The sequence below is a fragment of the Panicum hallii genome, chromosome 2 (genome assembly GCF_002211085.1).
Source record: "Panicum hallii strain FIL2 chromosome 2, PHallii_v3.1, whole genome shotgun sequence".
Classification (NCBI taxonomy): domain Eukaryota; kingdom Viridiplantae; phylum Streptophyta; class Magnoliopsida; order Poales; family Poaceae; genus Panicum; species Panicum hallii.
Genome location: NC_038043.1, coordinates 35,461,568 through 35,476,419, shown reverse-complemented (window position 1 = coordinate 35,476,419; position 14,852 = coordinate 35,461,568). Strand labels below are relative to the sequence as shown.

Here is a 14,852-nt window from a genome sequence, read left to right as displayed (position 1 = left end):
CTAGTAGTAGCAAACCAATCTCTCATCAGCTCAGCCGGGAAAGCTCGCTCACAGTTGCAGACTGACTGGGGACATTCCAAGATGGACGGACGACGTTATTGCATGAATCAAATTCCCCACAAGACCATGGATGCAGCAAGCAAGAAGGCCTACATCATCGCCATCGTGGTGCAGGTGATCTTGACGGGGATGTCGGTGATGTCCAAGGCGGCCATCAACTCCGGGATGAGCACCTTCATCTTCGTCTTCTACCGTCAGGCGGCCGGTTCCATCCTCATGCTGCCTCTTGCCCTCCTCCTCCAAAGGTGACAACCACATATATATAGCTTTAACAAGACACAGATTTGCTGATCAAGTCGTGCCTGCTAAATCTGTTGCTTCTCATCTGATCCCCCGGCCCGCAGGAAGAATGCGTGGTCGATGCCGGTTGCGTGGCTGCTCAAGCTCTTCTTGTGTGCCTTAGTGGGGTATGTACCTGGCTCCATCTGGTATCCAAACTAGCTAGCAGAACGGTACCCAAGCATTAGTGGCATATATAGCTTACTTTCTTTGAAGTTTAAAAGTATGTATGTATGTACATGCATGAGTGGCATATATATCTAACTTTTTGCAATAATGCTCCTGATTGCCAGGAACACGCTGAGCTTGAGCCTGTACCATGTTAGCCTCAAATTCACATCGGCGACCGTGGCTGCAGCAGCAGGCAACTCCATGCCGGTCGTCACCTTCTGCTTGGCGCTGCTACTCAGGTACGGTACACCTGTAAGGGATACCTGCTAATTGACTTGCCTTGATATGAACAATTATATCTTTAGGATTGCCACTACATGCTTTGCATGGCGGCAGGATGGAGGTGCTGAAGCTGAGGAGCGCCTCCGGCATAGCCAAGCTCACCGGTGTAGCGCTGTGCCTCGCTGGCGTCTTCGCCATCGCCTTCTACTCCGGGCCAGCGCTTAGCCCTGTAAACCATCACCGCGCCTTTGCCGCCCACACTTCAGGCTCCGGCCGGACAAACGCCTCTTCGAAGACGACATGGATCGAAGGGACCTTCCTCATGCTCCTCGCCAACGTGGCGTGGTCCCTTTCCATCGTCTGGCAGGTCTCGACCAGTTAATTTCACTGCCAAAAAGCTATGCTTTCTGTCGGTGATAGAAGGATTAATCTTTGCAGGCTGCGCTACTCAAGGAGTTGCCGAACAGGATGCTGGTGGCCACGGCGCTCTGCGTGTTCAGCACGGTGCAATCGTTCGTCGTCGCAGTGGCGGCCGAGAGGAACTTCTCCAGGTGGCAGCTCCGGCCGGACATCAGCCTGCTCGCCATCGTCTATGCCGTAATAATCATCGTCTTCTTGCATTCAATATTCGGCTAAGTCCAGTCCCAATGCATAATTTCATGACATAATTATTAAGACCGAGAACTAGATAATTGAGTTTTATGAAGATAAACTCACTCTCTCATCCTGTAAAACTCCCTCATTCTCTCTCATCACCATGTTAGCAAAATTGAAGTTGTGATATAGAATTTAATGCTATGAAACTCTCCATGAAACCTATATGGACAGGCCTAAAGTGGTGGTTTCATGGGCACGCATTTCAACTTCCTCCGTCATAGCCACCCTGCCCGCACTAGCCTGCCTTTCCCTATAGCTTTAACTCTGGTAAAGCCTTTGTTTTGGAGTTCACAATCTTAGCTCCATCAGGATAAAAAAAAAAGAAGTCTTAGCTCAACCCACATAGTAAGCGGGACGATAAGAATTAGGTTCAGTGTGAGAGGGATCTACAGATTATTGTCGTAATTTAATTGCAACGCACTAACTTACTTTCTACTTAATTGGATGGATCAAAAAATTGCTCAGGGGTTTGTGGTGGCCGGAGTGTCCTATTACCTTCAAGCTTGGTGCATGGAGATGAAAGGTCCTGTCTTCTTCGCCGTCTGGACCCCGCTATGCTTCGTCCTCACGATATTCTGCTCTTCGTTCTTCCTGGGAGAGATTGTTCACCTTGGCAGGTAACTAACAATTGAGAATCGCAACAAATTAAAGGATGAGACGCGTAGATCATAATCGAATGGATTCACGGAACGAATAAGCTAAGGAGTCTTTTTTTTTTCTCCATTTTGTTGAGGACAGTGTTGTGGGTGGAACCCTGCTCGTTGGAGGCCTTTACGGCGTGCTGTGGGGTAAAAACAAGGAGAGTCAGGCAGGGTCCTGCAGTCAGATGAACATGACTACTACGGGTTGTGCGCAAGATGAAGAGGAGCATAACAAAACAAACACTTTTGAGCTGGAGGAAGCAACATCAGCACCGGCAGGTGAACACGTCTGATGGATCACTGAAGCAAACCGTGCCTTCTACCTTGTGCTCACATATGCTTGTGGCGGAAGATCTTTTAATTTTAATCACTGTTTATTACAATGTACTCAGGGGGTAATCCCTCTAAAAAAAATAAATTGCCACCCCCGACTAAATTCCACGTTCCTCCGGAGTTGCATTCTTCAACAGTAGATATAGATATATACCTGCAGCTGACTGTGATGCGTATTCAATTTTGCCATCTTTTTTTTCAGAGTTTTATTGACCATGCATGACACCATGCCCTAACCACATCTTAAGGCTTAGCTAGTACCGATTGCATTGCGATGTACCCAACAACTTTTACAAGCCCGCCATATGAAAGTTTGCAAGTTTTTACATCGTCACCTAAACGTACACTAATAACAGCACGCTTCTAATAACCTATTACTGAAGGATCGGAATAGCGACCAGAGGGGGTGAATAGGAGCTTCAAAAATTCTCATCAGGAACTGTGGCCTAAATCCTAAAATCAACCCAATAACCCTCCCTTCTAGCAAGATCAAGAATATGTAGCTATGGAAGAGCTACTAGACTTGGAATCAAGCTAAAAAGCATTCTCAAGAAGATCGGAAGCGAACATGGAAAGGTTCGAGAGAGAACACCGAAGGATCAAACAAATCCTGGCTCCGCCGAATCAATACCAGCTTAGCCGGTATGTGAAAAGAGGGTCAATCCCGACTCAGCCGAATTTATACCAGCTCATCTGGTATGTGAACAGAAATTTATTTCTGGCTCAGCCCCATTTATACCATCTCAGCCGATATGCGAACAGAGGGTCAATCTCGGCGCAGCCGGATCTATACCAGCTTAGCTGGTATGCCCAGAAAAACTACTCGTGAAGCAAGATCCAAACCCCAAAAGTGGATCAAACGAACTCTAAAAATCATAAAATTTGAGCCACAGCTTCACAACATCTTGGTGAGTCTTTCCCCAAAAGATCTCCTCAAAAGATCAAGCCTACACCTTGGATTTCGTGAATCTTGGAAAGGGCAAGATAAAGGATGAAGAACTCAAGAACAACCTCAAAGTCCAAAACATGAAATCCGACCAAACGTGATCCAAATCCAAATAGTTTTGACCTATAGCTTCTCTACTCTATGGTGAATCTTTGCCCAATAGATCTCTACAAAATGATTGAGCTATCACCTTCAATTTCACAGATTTGTTCAAGAATAAAAAGAACGGGTTTCGAAGAATCCTCAAAGTCCGAGGTGCTCGTGCATGGATTTGGTAAGGGATCACCCTAGATGTTCTTGCACATGTCCTAGCACCAATTTGCCCCTAGAGAAACACCCCAAATCGCTGCCAATTGTGAGATCGAAAAATCACCGAAAAATAGCTCCGAAAGTAGGAAAAATAACAAATTCGAGATCTAGAAGAAGAAGGACAATATTGCACGAATTTGATACTTGGATTACCTCAAGATTTCCGGTTACAAGCCACATCTAGACCTAATCAAAGCTAGAATGGCAAAAGGCACAAATCAAAGAGCCATTCCTCCCTTCCTCACTCAAACCCTAACCAAATCTCTCTCACAAACAAAATAAGAGGACCTTCCAAAAGAGATAGCTTATCCAACAACCCCACTCCCTATATGTAGGCGCCTCACAAATGACCATAACACCCTTCCACACAACCCAAATACCCCTCAGGGGTAAAACTATCCAAATTTTTTTCTAAGCACCGGCCGGATATACCACCTTCACGACTCTGCTTTGCCTCAACGCAAGCTTCGTGATGATGCCACATGCCCTTCATCACCGCCATCCAGCCGCACCGGACGCGCCCCTAGTTTTGAGGTCCAAACCGGGAAATCTGCCATCTTCACTTGGCCACCACACGACCCCGATGTCGACGCGTGTTCGGCCTCCGCCAAGTGCCACGACACCTTCAAGTCTTTCACACTCCCGCCGCACGGGCAGCCTACTCAAACTTGCCATCACCTTCAACCTTGACTTGACCGACACCATCTTCATCACATCCATGTACTCTTGCTCTTCCATGCCCCACGTGGATCGCCCATGACTCCACCCGCATTCCTCGGGTCCCTCAGTCCAAGCCTACTCACGTTCATTCTTCACCGCCCTTGGTCCATCGGCATGAACCTTTCGCTTGACATTCACCACATACTGTCGACCGTCACGTTGCATCCTACGCCTGCACATCACGAGCCAAGAGACATACCACAGAAGATACATTGTACACACATTACAACACAACGCACACAACACAACACCTCCGGTTAGCCATTAACACAATCAAGCATATAGGAAATATGAACTAACCCGGAAAAACCTTAAATCATCTAGTCAATCACTCATCACAACTATAGACCAAGAAACATTTCAACTTGGTCTTCTCAATTACATCTTCATTGACAAGAGCATGATTTCTCCTTGTCAGCAGGTCAACAGAGTTGGTCCATCATATCCATTTCTTGCTGCTGCTATGTCCGGTCCCAGGACTTAGCATCCTCTCACTTGCTGAAGTGAATTCAGAAACTGCTCGTGATGCTTACTTTACCGGCTCCATTCACTTACCATACCATTAATGCCCCTACACCAACTCACGTTCCAGTAAATTTGTTGCTCTAGTCCGCTGAAGGAAATGGTTACATACAAGCTGTGTGCACCACTCAGCTTTTGTTGCCACAAATAGCCAGCACGACCAATACAATATGGTATGCGCGCACTTAAGGGGAGCACTCAAGAAAAGAAAACAAAGCTAAGCCTTTTGGGGAAAATATCTTCCCTTACTTTAAATTTGTTTTAGTTTTGTTTTACCTTAACGATAGTGCAGAAGATTCCTTATATTGACATGGAAATTGTGGGAGGGCCGACCTCTCCTTTTAATATCACATTGGGTGATGATGGGGAACAAAAACCTAGGATTGATTTTGGTGCCCCCGATCAGGGCGCGATTTGGGCCTATGAACCCCTTAACTTTGAACATATAATTAGCCTCGAGATTATCCCAACAATAAACAATCTTGCTTTATACTATACCAAAACAGCTCAATTTCGTCGGCCAGATTTATTTTCGTCGGCCTATGGAAAGCCGACGAAAACTGTTAAATTAGTTCGTCGGCTTACACAAGCCGACGAAATTGTCTTATTTTCGTCGGCCTGAAACGGGCCGACGAAACAAAGGTACTATTTTCGTTGGCTTAACCTAGGCTGACGAAAATAAGTGAAACAAAAGTACTATTTTCGTCGGCTTAACTCAGCCCGACGAAAATAAGTATTATATTTTCGTCGGCTAAACCTAGACCGACGAAAATAAGTGTAATTTCGTCGGCCTCATTTAAGCCGACGAAAATACAGGTCCCTAAGTCGCGAACTGGTCACGCAATTTTCTTTCCAGCCGCCGTCAACCCCCACACCCCCCCCCCCGCGCCCGCGCGCCGCCGCCCCCTGCCCTGGCCGCCCCCGCGCGCCCCCGCTGCTGCCGCCGCCCCCGCCCCCATGCGCCGCCGCCGCCGCCGCCCCGCGCGCCCATGCTGCTCATGCAGTTGGTAGGTGCTACGCCAAGCGCATGCTCCTCCATGTGATTCCTGCTTCTCTGCTAATGTGTCAAACGTGATCCAGTTTCGCTTGCCCGCCCGACCCTACATCTGAGATCGTCGCAGGCTCTCACATCCTCCATAGCTTAAGCTTAACAGATGAATCTCATATCCTTCTATGTTTGATGCAGGAACTAATTTCTCATACACTTGATCCTTAATTCGTTGCTGCTTATATTTTAGCTTTTGTTACACTAGGGATTATATTTCCATAATTTTTTTCTTCTTCTGAACAGTGCCTTCTCACAGTACATTGGAGTGTGATGCAATAGTCGTCTTTTCCATCTTCACAGGTTCAGATTCTGTCCATCGATGTTTCCTTGATCATTCAAGTCCTTACATTTTCTAGCTGCTATCTTACTTAAGAAGATTGGCCCAAATGGATCAAATTACCTTCTTGGCTTGATTATAACAGCAGTAAGTTATGCAGCTTTCGCTATTTGCTCATTTCAGTTATTTGTCATATTGATATTCATGCTCTGATGTATATCAAAACATGCATGTAATCTATGTGCTATTTTCAACATTCCCATTGCCTTGCATCTTTTTAATCATTCTTTGCAATTTTCTACTGTTTGCCATTGTAGTATGTTACTGTGTTGCACTCTTCAATTCTGATTATCTATGGTTGGTTGTATCTTGAGTCTTAAACTCTAAATCATTATGGGCTTTGTGAACATGTATTTCCTGTTTTATTGCCAACTACGCTAGACATGTCCTCATCGGGTATGTGAACATTGTGACTTTGTATTTGCTCCTCTAGCTACATGTAAACCGCAGAACTTTGTTATGCATACTCACGTAGTTACTGTTCTAAAACACTGGGATGATGCATCCAATCATTTTGCAGGTCTTGCGTACAGCTGTTGGCCACAGATTAGCAAAAGTACAAGGCTATTTGTTCAGAGCTGCTTTCCTTCGGCGTGTTCCAACCTTTACACGTCTGATTATTGGAAACCTTCTTCTATGCTTTCTCCAATCTACAATATACCAGTATTTTCATCGGCTTCTCTGGCCGACGAAAATATGGTGTATATTTTCGTCAGCCTGAGCAGCCGACAAAAATATGGTGCATATTTTCATCGGCCTATTGAGCCGACGAAAATACGTTAATTTTCGTCGAGTTTATTCCGTCGGCCTATTTTCGTCGGCCGGCCGACGAAAATATATATTTTTGACGGTTTTCATGCTATTTTCATCGGTTCCTGGCCGACGAAATTAAGCTGTTGTAGTGTTACCATGCATAACCCTATCAGATCCTAGAGCTCATAGCATTTTACTCACTCCATCCTTTAATACAAGATATTCTAGCAATTTAGCAATTATAGGACAGATCAAGGGAGAGAATAAAAAATGCATGCACCCTCCGAGAACTCTTCATTTACCGGTCGTAATTAAAGTTGTTTCGAAGATTAAGCAGCGAGAAAGGAATAGAAAAGGTAAGCATGCAATTGAGAGCCAAGGAAAATTAAATAATTTCCTTTAATACTTGTCCAAAAGTTCTAGAATACCTTTGTATTGGAGTATAAATTTTAAACCTTGAATGTCTTGCATTCCAGGAGGGAGTAGCCTAGTCCACCCACACCTACGACCGAAGCTCCACCACACGCCTTGCTAGGTCTAGTGGAACACACAACCAACCATAAACTTGGGTCTAAATAAATAGAAAAAACTAACCTCATAGGTGAAGGCCGCTCCGCGTTATACATATTGTGCTTCCCTTTCCCTACCATCATTTTTTAATGTGAAACTAAAGTTACCTAATTGATTCACGCCCCCAGATTTTGAGTGGTTGGATCGCATCATATGCTAATTAGTTAAGAAATCTCGGATAAATTACCAGGTGCTTTTGTCAGACGTTTGTAGCTGCAAATCGGGGGAGGCCCAGGCCCAGCTCTCAAAAGGGACGGACGACATTGCTCGAATCGGATTCCACACGATGACAAAGACTGATCGAGAGCCTCTTACAGGCCGGCTCACTCGCACCCTTACTCTCACCACACCAATTCTGGGCTAATCTTGATCGACGTGGTAATGGATGCGGCAAGCAAGAAGGCTTACGTGATTGCGATAGTCCTGCAGGTGATCTACACAGGGTTCTCCGTGCTATCCAAGGTCGCCTTGGACAATGGGATGAGCATCTTCGTCTTCAACTTCTACCGCCAGGCGACCGGCTCCCTCATCCTGCTCCCCCTCGCCCTCCTCTTCCAAAGGTAACAGCTACTAGCCTACTACAATTGGCAAGGCATCTGATGAACCCAAGTGTTTGCGAGAACGAGCTGAATTGGTTTGTTTTAATCCAAACCTGCAGGAAAAATGTGACGTCTATGCCGTTGATGTTGCTGCTGAAGCTCTTCTTGTGTGCCTTATTCGGGTATACAAATGCTTGTTTCTTTGCCCTAGATTATTACACCCTCAGTTGTGTAGGTCTTTCAAATCTTTTTTCTGTCTCGTTGCTTTCCAGGAATACATTAAGCCTGAATGTGTACAATGTTAGCCTGAAGCTCACGTCTGCAACGCTGGTGGCAGCAGCAGGCAACGCCGTGCCTGCGGTCACCCTCTGCATGGCCTTGCTACTCAGGTGCCGTAAGATATAATATATTGCACATAATTGAAATTTCATCGATCTATACTACTCCAACGCATGCTTGCGTTGAGTCCTAAGTCCTAACTGATACGTACATGAACGGCACACGGCAGGATGGAGGTCGTGAACCTGAGGAGCTCCTCTGGCATTACCAAAGTCAGCGGCGCAGCGCTCTGCCTCGCCGGCGTACTGGTCATGGCCTTCTACGCCGGGCCAGGGCTGAGCCCTGTCAGCCGCCACCGTGCCTTCGCCGCCCATGCTCCGGGCTCCGGCGCCCATTCGAGTACCTCAAAGGAGGCGTGGATCGTAGGGACGTTCCTCATGGTCATCAATAACATGGCGTGGTCCCTGTCCGCCGTCTGGCAGGTCGATCGATGCATTGTTTTTACTTCAGTTCTTGTTCATCCATCCATGAGCTACTTTCACCTGCAGGCTAGAATCCTCAAGGAGTTCCCCAACAGGATGCTTGTGGCCGTCTCACTCTGCGTGTTCAGCGCGCTGCAGTCGTTGGTCGTCGCGGCAGTGGCCGAGAGGGACTTCTCTAGGTGGAAGCAACGGCTGGATGTCAGTTTGGTCGCCATCGCCTACAATGTAATGATAATTGCTGTGCCTACTATGGTGTTCAATTTTATAGTCGTGTTCAAGGAAGTCTTGCAACTCAATTTTAATTTGCAGTGCTGAACTGCTGATAGCTAATGCTTAAACTGCTTGGTGGTGCATGGTTGGATGAATCAATGGAACAGGGTTTTGTGGTGACTGAGGAGTGTCGTACTACCTGCAAGCGTGGTGTGTGGAGATGAAGGGGCCTGTCTTCTGCGCGGCATGGCTCCCGCTCTACTCCGTCTTCACAATGTTTTGCTCCTCCTTCTTCCTGGGAGAGATTGTTCACCTCGGCAGGTAACCAAGCACAAAGCTTACCAAAATGGCAGCAAAGGAATTACATTATTGACCGTAATTCGTTGAAAAGTAGTAATTCTTTTTTTCTTCTTTCTTTCTGTTTTCTTTTTGAGGGCAGTATTTTGGGTGAGATCCTGCTGATTGGAGGACTTTACAGCGTGTTGTGGGGTAAAAGCAAGGAGAGTGAATTTGCATCGTGCAACGACATGAATAGGATCGATGGTGCACAAGATGAGCAGGAGCACAACAAACCTGACGCCAATGAGGAAGCAAAATCAGAAGCAGCGGGTGGACAAGTCTGATGGATCACCGAAGCATGCAGTTGACGTGCTGATTACATTTTGCTTATTTTTTTTTTCTTTTGTAGTGGGCGATGCCCGAGTCCTTAGACCATTGCAAATACTTAGTGCACCACCATCCATAATACATAAATGCGGTCATGCGGATAATAAAAGGGTGCTCAAGTATTTTTCTTTTCAAGGGTGAATGTTCCCTAAAGACAGAAGGTATTTAAAGTCCAGTATTTTTCAGGGGTACCCCCCATCCCCCCCCCCCCCCCCCCCCAACGCTCCTTGAGCCCCATTTCCTGTTCACTGTAGTGAAGGGAATTTGCCGACCAGGAGGTGATGACCCCTTATCTGTAGTGGGTTTTGTGGCGCATGACACTGGTGTGTTTCAACAGGGACTATATATGGTTTTGGAACGAGGAGCGTCAAGAAAGCATGTTCTAAAAACTGGTAGGAATATCTTTAATTGTAGTAAGAATCGGTGCATGGACTATGCATGGGAAGCAGTGGTCAAAGCTGAAACGGAAAACAAAGAGTGTGGGGTTTAATTTAAATGCCTTACATGGATTGTAACTCGAATTAAATCTTTTCATATATTCGTTGCTACACAACTCAGCTCATTATCACCATCTGGGTAGGGAATGGGGAATCCATCGCACACGTATATGACATCCATTTTATGAGACGAGCATGATGCACACATTAGTACTGGCTCATAACAACAATCGGCACTAATATGTGGGCGTATTAGTACCAGTTGATGATATCGACCCATACTAATATAATGTGCCTGCTGGTGATATCAGCTAGTACTAATGTATGCGAATTAGTATTGTCTTACCTAATGGTACTAATATGATCCAACTACTTCCTCCCGAGCCCGAGCGCCATGAATAGAGAAAACTTGTTTATGAGCTTCGGCCATTAGGGAAATGCTGCCCAATTTTTTAAAAAGTTTTGGAAGTTTTCACTCATCCAAGGGGTCTAAAAGGTTAGCAACTTCATCCTCACACTTTTTATGATTAGGATGGTTTGGTTTTTCACTTTACATACTGAGAAATTGTAGTTTTTGTGAAATGGAGAGAATGAAGAAATTTTTTATTTATACATCCATTTTATTTCTATTTTTCGGTAGTTTCCATGTATACATGGAGCTCAAATTTAGATGGTAAGGTATGGTAGAGATGGAGCTCTAATATATTTATTTATGATCTTGGTGAAAGGAGATATTTTTATTTATGCATCCATTTAGGGTCTAACTCTTTTGCTAGTTTTAATGTATAGATGTTGCTTGGTTTTAATGGTAGAGATGATGCTCAAAACTAGACCTTCATGCTCAAAAATATAATTTTCATAAAATCTTTTGTAACTTTTGCATGTAGTTCAACTTTGAATTTCATACAAGAAGCACACATAAATTCATTTAACCGATACAAAATAGCAAATCACTTCAAAATTATTCAAACTTTTATACAAAATATTATATTTGGTCTATTACATGTAAAAATATTTACTTTTTATTTATGTATCCATTTAAGCTCTAATTTTTACAGTTTGCATGTATATTTTGAGCTCTAATTTGTTTAGTTATGTGTATGAACTGGTATGGATGTACAACGCACACATACGCTCCATGGAGCTCATTAATAGCATGCATGAATTTATCGATGTGACCAAGCGCCACAGGCTATTGGATATCTTTCACTATCCATGCAAAGTATCTGCAAGACCTCCTCAAAAAACACTTCTCGGCCTAACCATATTTGTGGGACCGAGCATGAAGAAAGAGGGGTAATGCTATACAAGATGATGATGAAGAAGAGAGGGATGAAAATATTCTGAACTTTGCTTAATACAGTGCCTTTGAAGATACTTGGGCACAGAAGACATTGAGCAAGAGGTTGCAGAAGTTGATGTTGGTTAGATGTTGCGCGATGCAGACAAAAGATAGCATATTTTAGAGGACTATGGAACATTGTTGTACACAGATATCCAAGCACGTCAACACATACCATTCATAATTTCACTTCTCGTTGCGCTAGCGTGTTGATTTAATATATTCATATTTTACAAATGGTATGCGATGACAATGAAGAATGAAATCCTCATGTCGGATATGATCTAAGCAATTTCAGAGCAACTCATAGGATTTTATAATAACAAGGTCATAAATCCTCAAAGGAGAGTTCCACTATGTTGGATATGCACTTAGTAGACCACTATCATCATAGTTGCGATAAAAACTATTAAATGTGTTAAGTTTGTACTATACATATACTATATGTATATATATATGTAAATATTGATATGTACATTGTATATATTTAATTACATGACAGATGGTGACATGTTAGTTAGTTTCATTAATTTTCAACTCGATCATGACTAATAGATGTATGTCAAACTACTAAAGGGGCCAGCTTGGGTACGTAAATTAAACAGAAATAAAAAAATAAACCGTAAACAAAAAGCAAAACAACTTTAGTAATGGTATGTAACCGCAAGTGCGCATGCTGCATGGCCCCTTAGTACTGGTTGATGTTACAAGGTATTGAAGACTTAAGACTATGCCTCGATTTCATACTACTGGTTGCGAATCGGTACTAATGGGAGTTCCCAATTTGTACTGTTTACGTGTTTTCCACTAGCGAGCAGTCCCATCTCTAGAATAGTATCGGTGTCTGTTTACGTGTTTTCCACTAGCGAGCAGTCCCATCTCTAGAATAGTATCGGTGTGACAAAGTGAAATGTTCAAATGGGTTCTTGCATGCACAAAAATTATAATAGTTGTTGAATAGACCAATTTAATGGTTTATTTGTCCTATTAGAAACGGTCCCTACAACTACAACTTCTAAAAAAAGACTAACCGATCTGATCAATTTTATGTTGGAATTCCAAGCCAGGTTGACCAGCTGGAATTCCATAAGTGCATCCTGTGTAAATCTACAGTGACAAGCATCCACTAGGCCATGCATGTATACTGCGCACAGCATGGAGGTGGCCACATTCACACGAGCCTGGGTCGCAAATAGCCATGCTAGGTAAATATACACATCACGCTGTTATTTCCATTATTACGTGTACCCACACGTGTATGCCTGTCCATAGTTATTAAGTTAGTCTGTCTTATTTTGTTTCCCGTGTGAAACGAACACTTTCACTAGTTACTATATATTGAGAGACAGAGAAGAAAACTTCCTCCCAGCATACACAGCATTGTATTCTTGTATCTATCCTCAATTCCTCATGTTTCTAGGATGATTAGCAAGAAGGGCACAAGTTACCCCATGGCACTGGGAAAGTGGGAAACCTTTGTGTACATGGCCAATGTTTTTCCAGGTGGCCGGCCGGGGCCATGGTATTGGAATTGGAGGCATTAGGAAAGCGTATTCCAGAATTAATGGGATATCTCGAGTTGTGGTACAATTATTATCAGGGTATGTAATAGGAACCATGGCCTGTGCTGGAATAGAGAGTGGGGTTAAATGGCTTACAGGTAGTCATAATAGCATATATAGTCCTTCATGCATCAGTTCTTATGAAATAGAGAGTCTGGTGATACGGCTTACAAGTCATATCATAGTCTTTCATGCATCTGTTTTTATGGATTGTGTCACATCTTTGTGACAGCAGCCCTCCCAGGGGCCGAGGAGCCAAAACAATAGTAACAGATAAATTATGAGGAATTCCCAGCCAGACTGACCCGGCTGGAATTGCACAAGTTCATCCCGTATATGAATCTAGAATAACAAGCATCCTCCAGGCTATAAAAGCTGGGCTTTGCATGGAGGTGGTGACACTCGCATATCAGACACCAAGTAAATATAAACATTATCTCCTGTTATTTTCTTTAGTATCTACCCACACATAATTGCTTTCCCACTTTTACAGAGTTAAGACACTTTGTACTACTACCTCTGTAATATATTACACTATTGGTTCTTTTTAGTTCGTTTGACTATTCATTTTTTCTACAAATATTTATGAAAATAGATAATTTTACAAGTTAAATTTAAAATACTATTGATATGATAGATATAGTGGTACTAATTTTACTATACATAACTAATTGATTACTTATTAAATATAGTTTATCAAAGTTTGAGTAAAAATTTAATGGTGTCATATATTTAAGGAGGAGGTAGTATTTTTGTTTCCCATGTGAGACAAACTCTTCCACTGGCTGCAACCATCCACCTTCTCTCTCTGCGAAGTCTCTAGCCAATAAAATCCTTAGTAGTAATTCTGTAAAATAGCCATAAAGCTCCGTTGTAGCATATGATCTCTGTAAGGTAATCTTTTCCTTCTTTCTTCAAGAGTTTGGAAGTTCCCAAAAGGAAAAACCATATGGAAGCTTGTTTGGTTTAATAAAGTAGTTTTCCTTTATTTTTCCAATATTCGCTGGTTTTTAAGTCTCTATGCTAAGGACTCTATAGGAGAAACCTCTTTAGTAGTTTTCATTTGAGCCCGTGTTTGGCAGTTGATGGAACGTCGTAGCTGTAGAGAAGTGTTCCATTCGGGTGAAACTGCCTGGAGAGACGACAGAAAATTTAAGCCGCATAATCATGTCCATAGATATCTAGTTAAAGGAGGCTGCTTATAAAATAGAAGCTCGCGATAAGTATCATGAGTACCGAGTAGGATGTTACAAGCACTGAGTACACCGGCTGTCGCGTTGGTCTCACCATCCCGAAAAGATCTTGCGAAACATATAAAACTAATCAGTTCTAAAGCATATAAAATAAATTCTTAAAATCACAAAAGGACAAAAATAATCATACACATAAATAAATAACAAGCCGCATATTTTAATCTAAATATTCTAAGCATATAAGCTAAACATCTCAATCTGAATATACTAATCAAGCACTCTTATATTTTTGCTCTTTCTCTCCCTTCATCCCTCCCTCCCTCTCCCTCTCCCCCCTCCCTCCCTCCCATGTGTCGCTTATGTGTCTGCGCTCACCATATAATTCACATCTGCGTCTATATATTATATTATTATTATTATGTGCCTATGCTTACCGTAGTTCACATCTGCGCCACGTCCAGTTGCAATACCAAACGTAGTTCAGTTGCAACTCTAGCATATAAAGTGTTACGACTGATTGCAAATAGTAATGAGTTGCAATTGTGATTTGGACAACAAAGCTTTTTAGTGATTA

General features: G+C 43.2%; 1 protein-coding gene and 1 pseudogene across 1 annotated transcript; both read left to right on the top strand.

The window, feature by feature from the left end:
- Positions 1-11: 11 nt before the first annotated feature.
- On the top strand, positions 12-2,483 carry LOC112882140 (WAT1-related protein At5g64700-like). Its single transcript, XM_025947127.1, has 7 exons — positions 12-305; positions 405-467; positions 633-749; positions 847-1,099; positions 1,171-1,329; positions 1,855-2,006; positions 2,128-2,483. Exons 1-7 carry the CDS (start codon positions 82-84, stop codon positions 2,321-2,323), a joined length of 1,164 nt encoding a protein of 387 aa, XP_025802912.1. The 5' UTR covers positions 12-81; the 3' UTR covers positions 2,324-2,483.
- Positions 2,484-7,893: 5,410 nt separating this feature from the next.
- LOC112882534 lies at positions 7,894-9,872 on the top strand (annotated as a pseudogene).
- Positions 9,873-14,852: the final 4,980 nt, after the last annotated feature.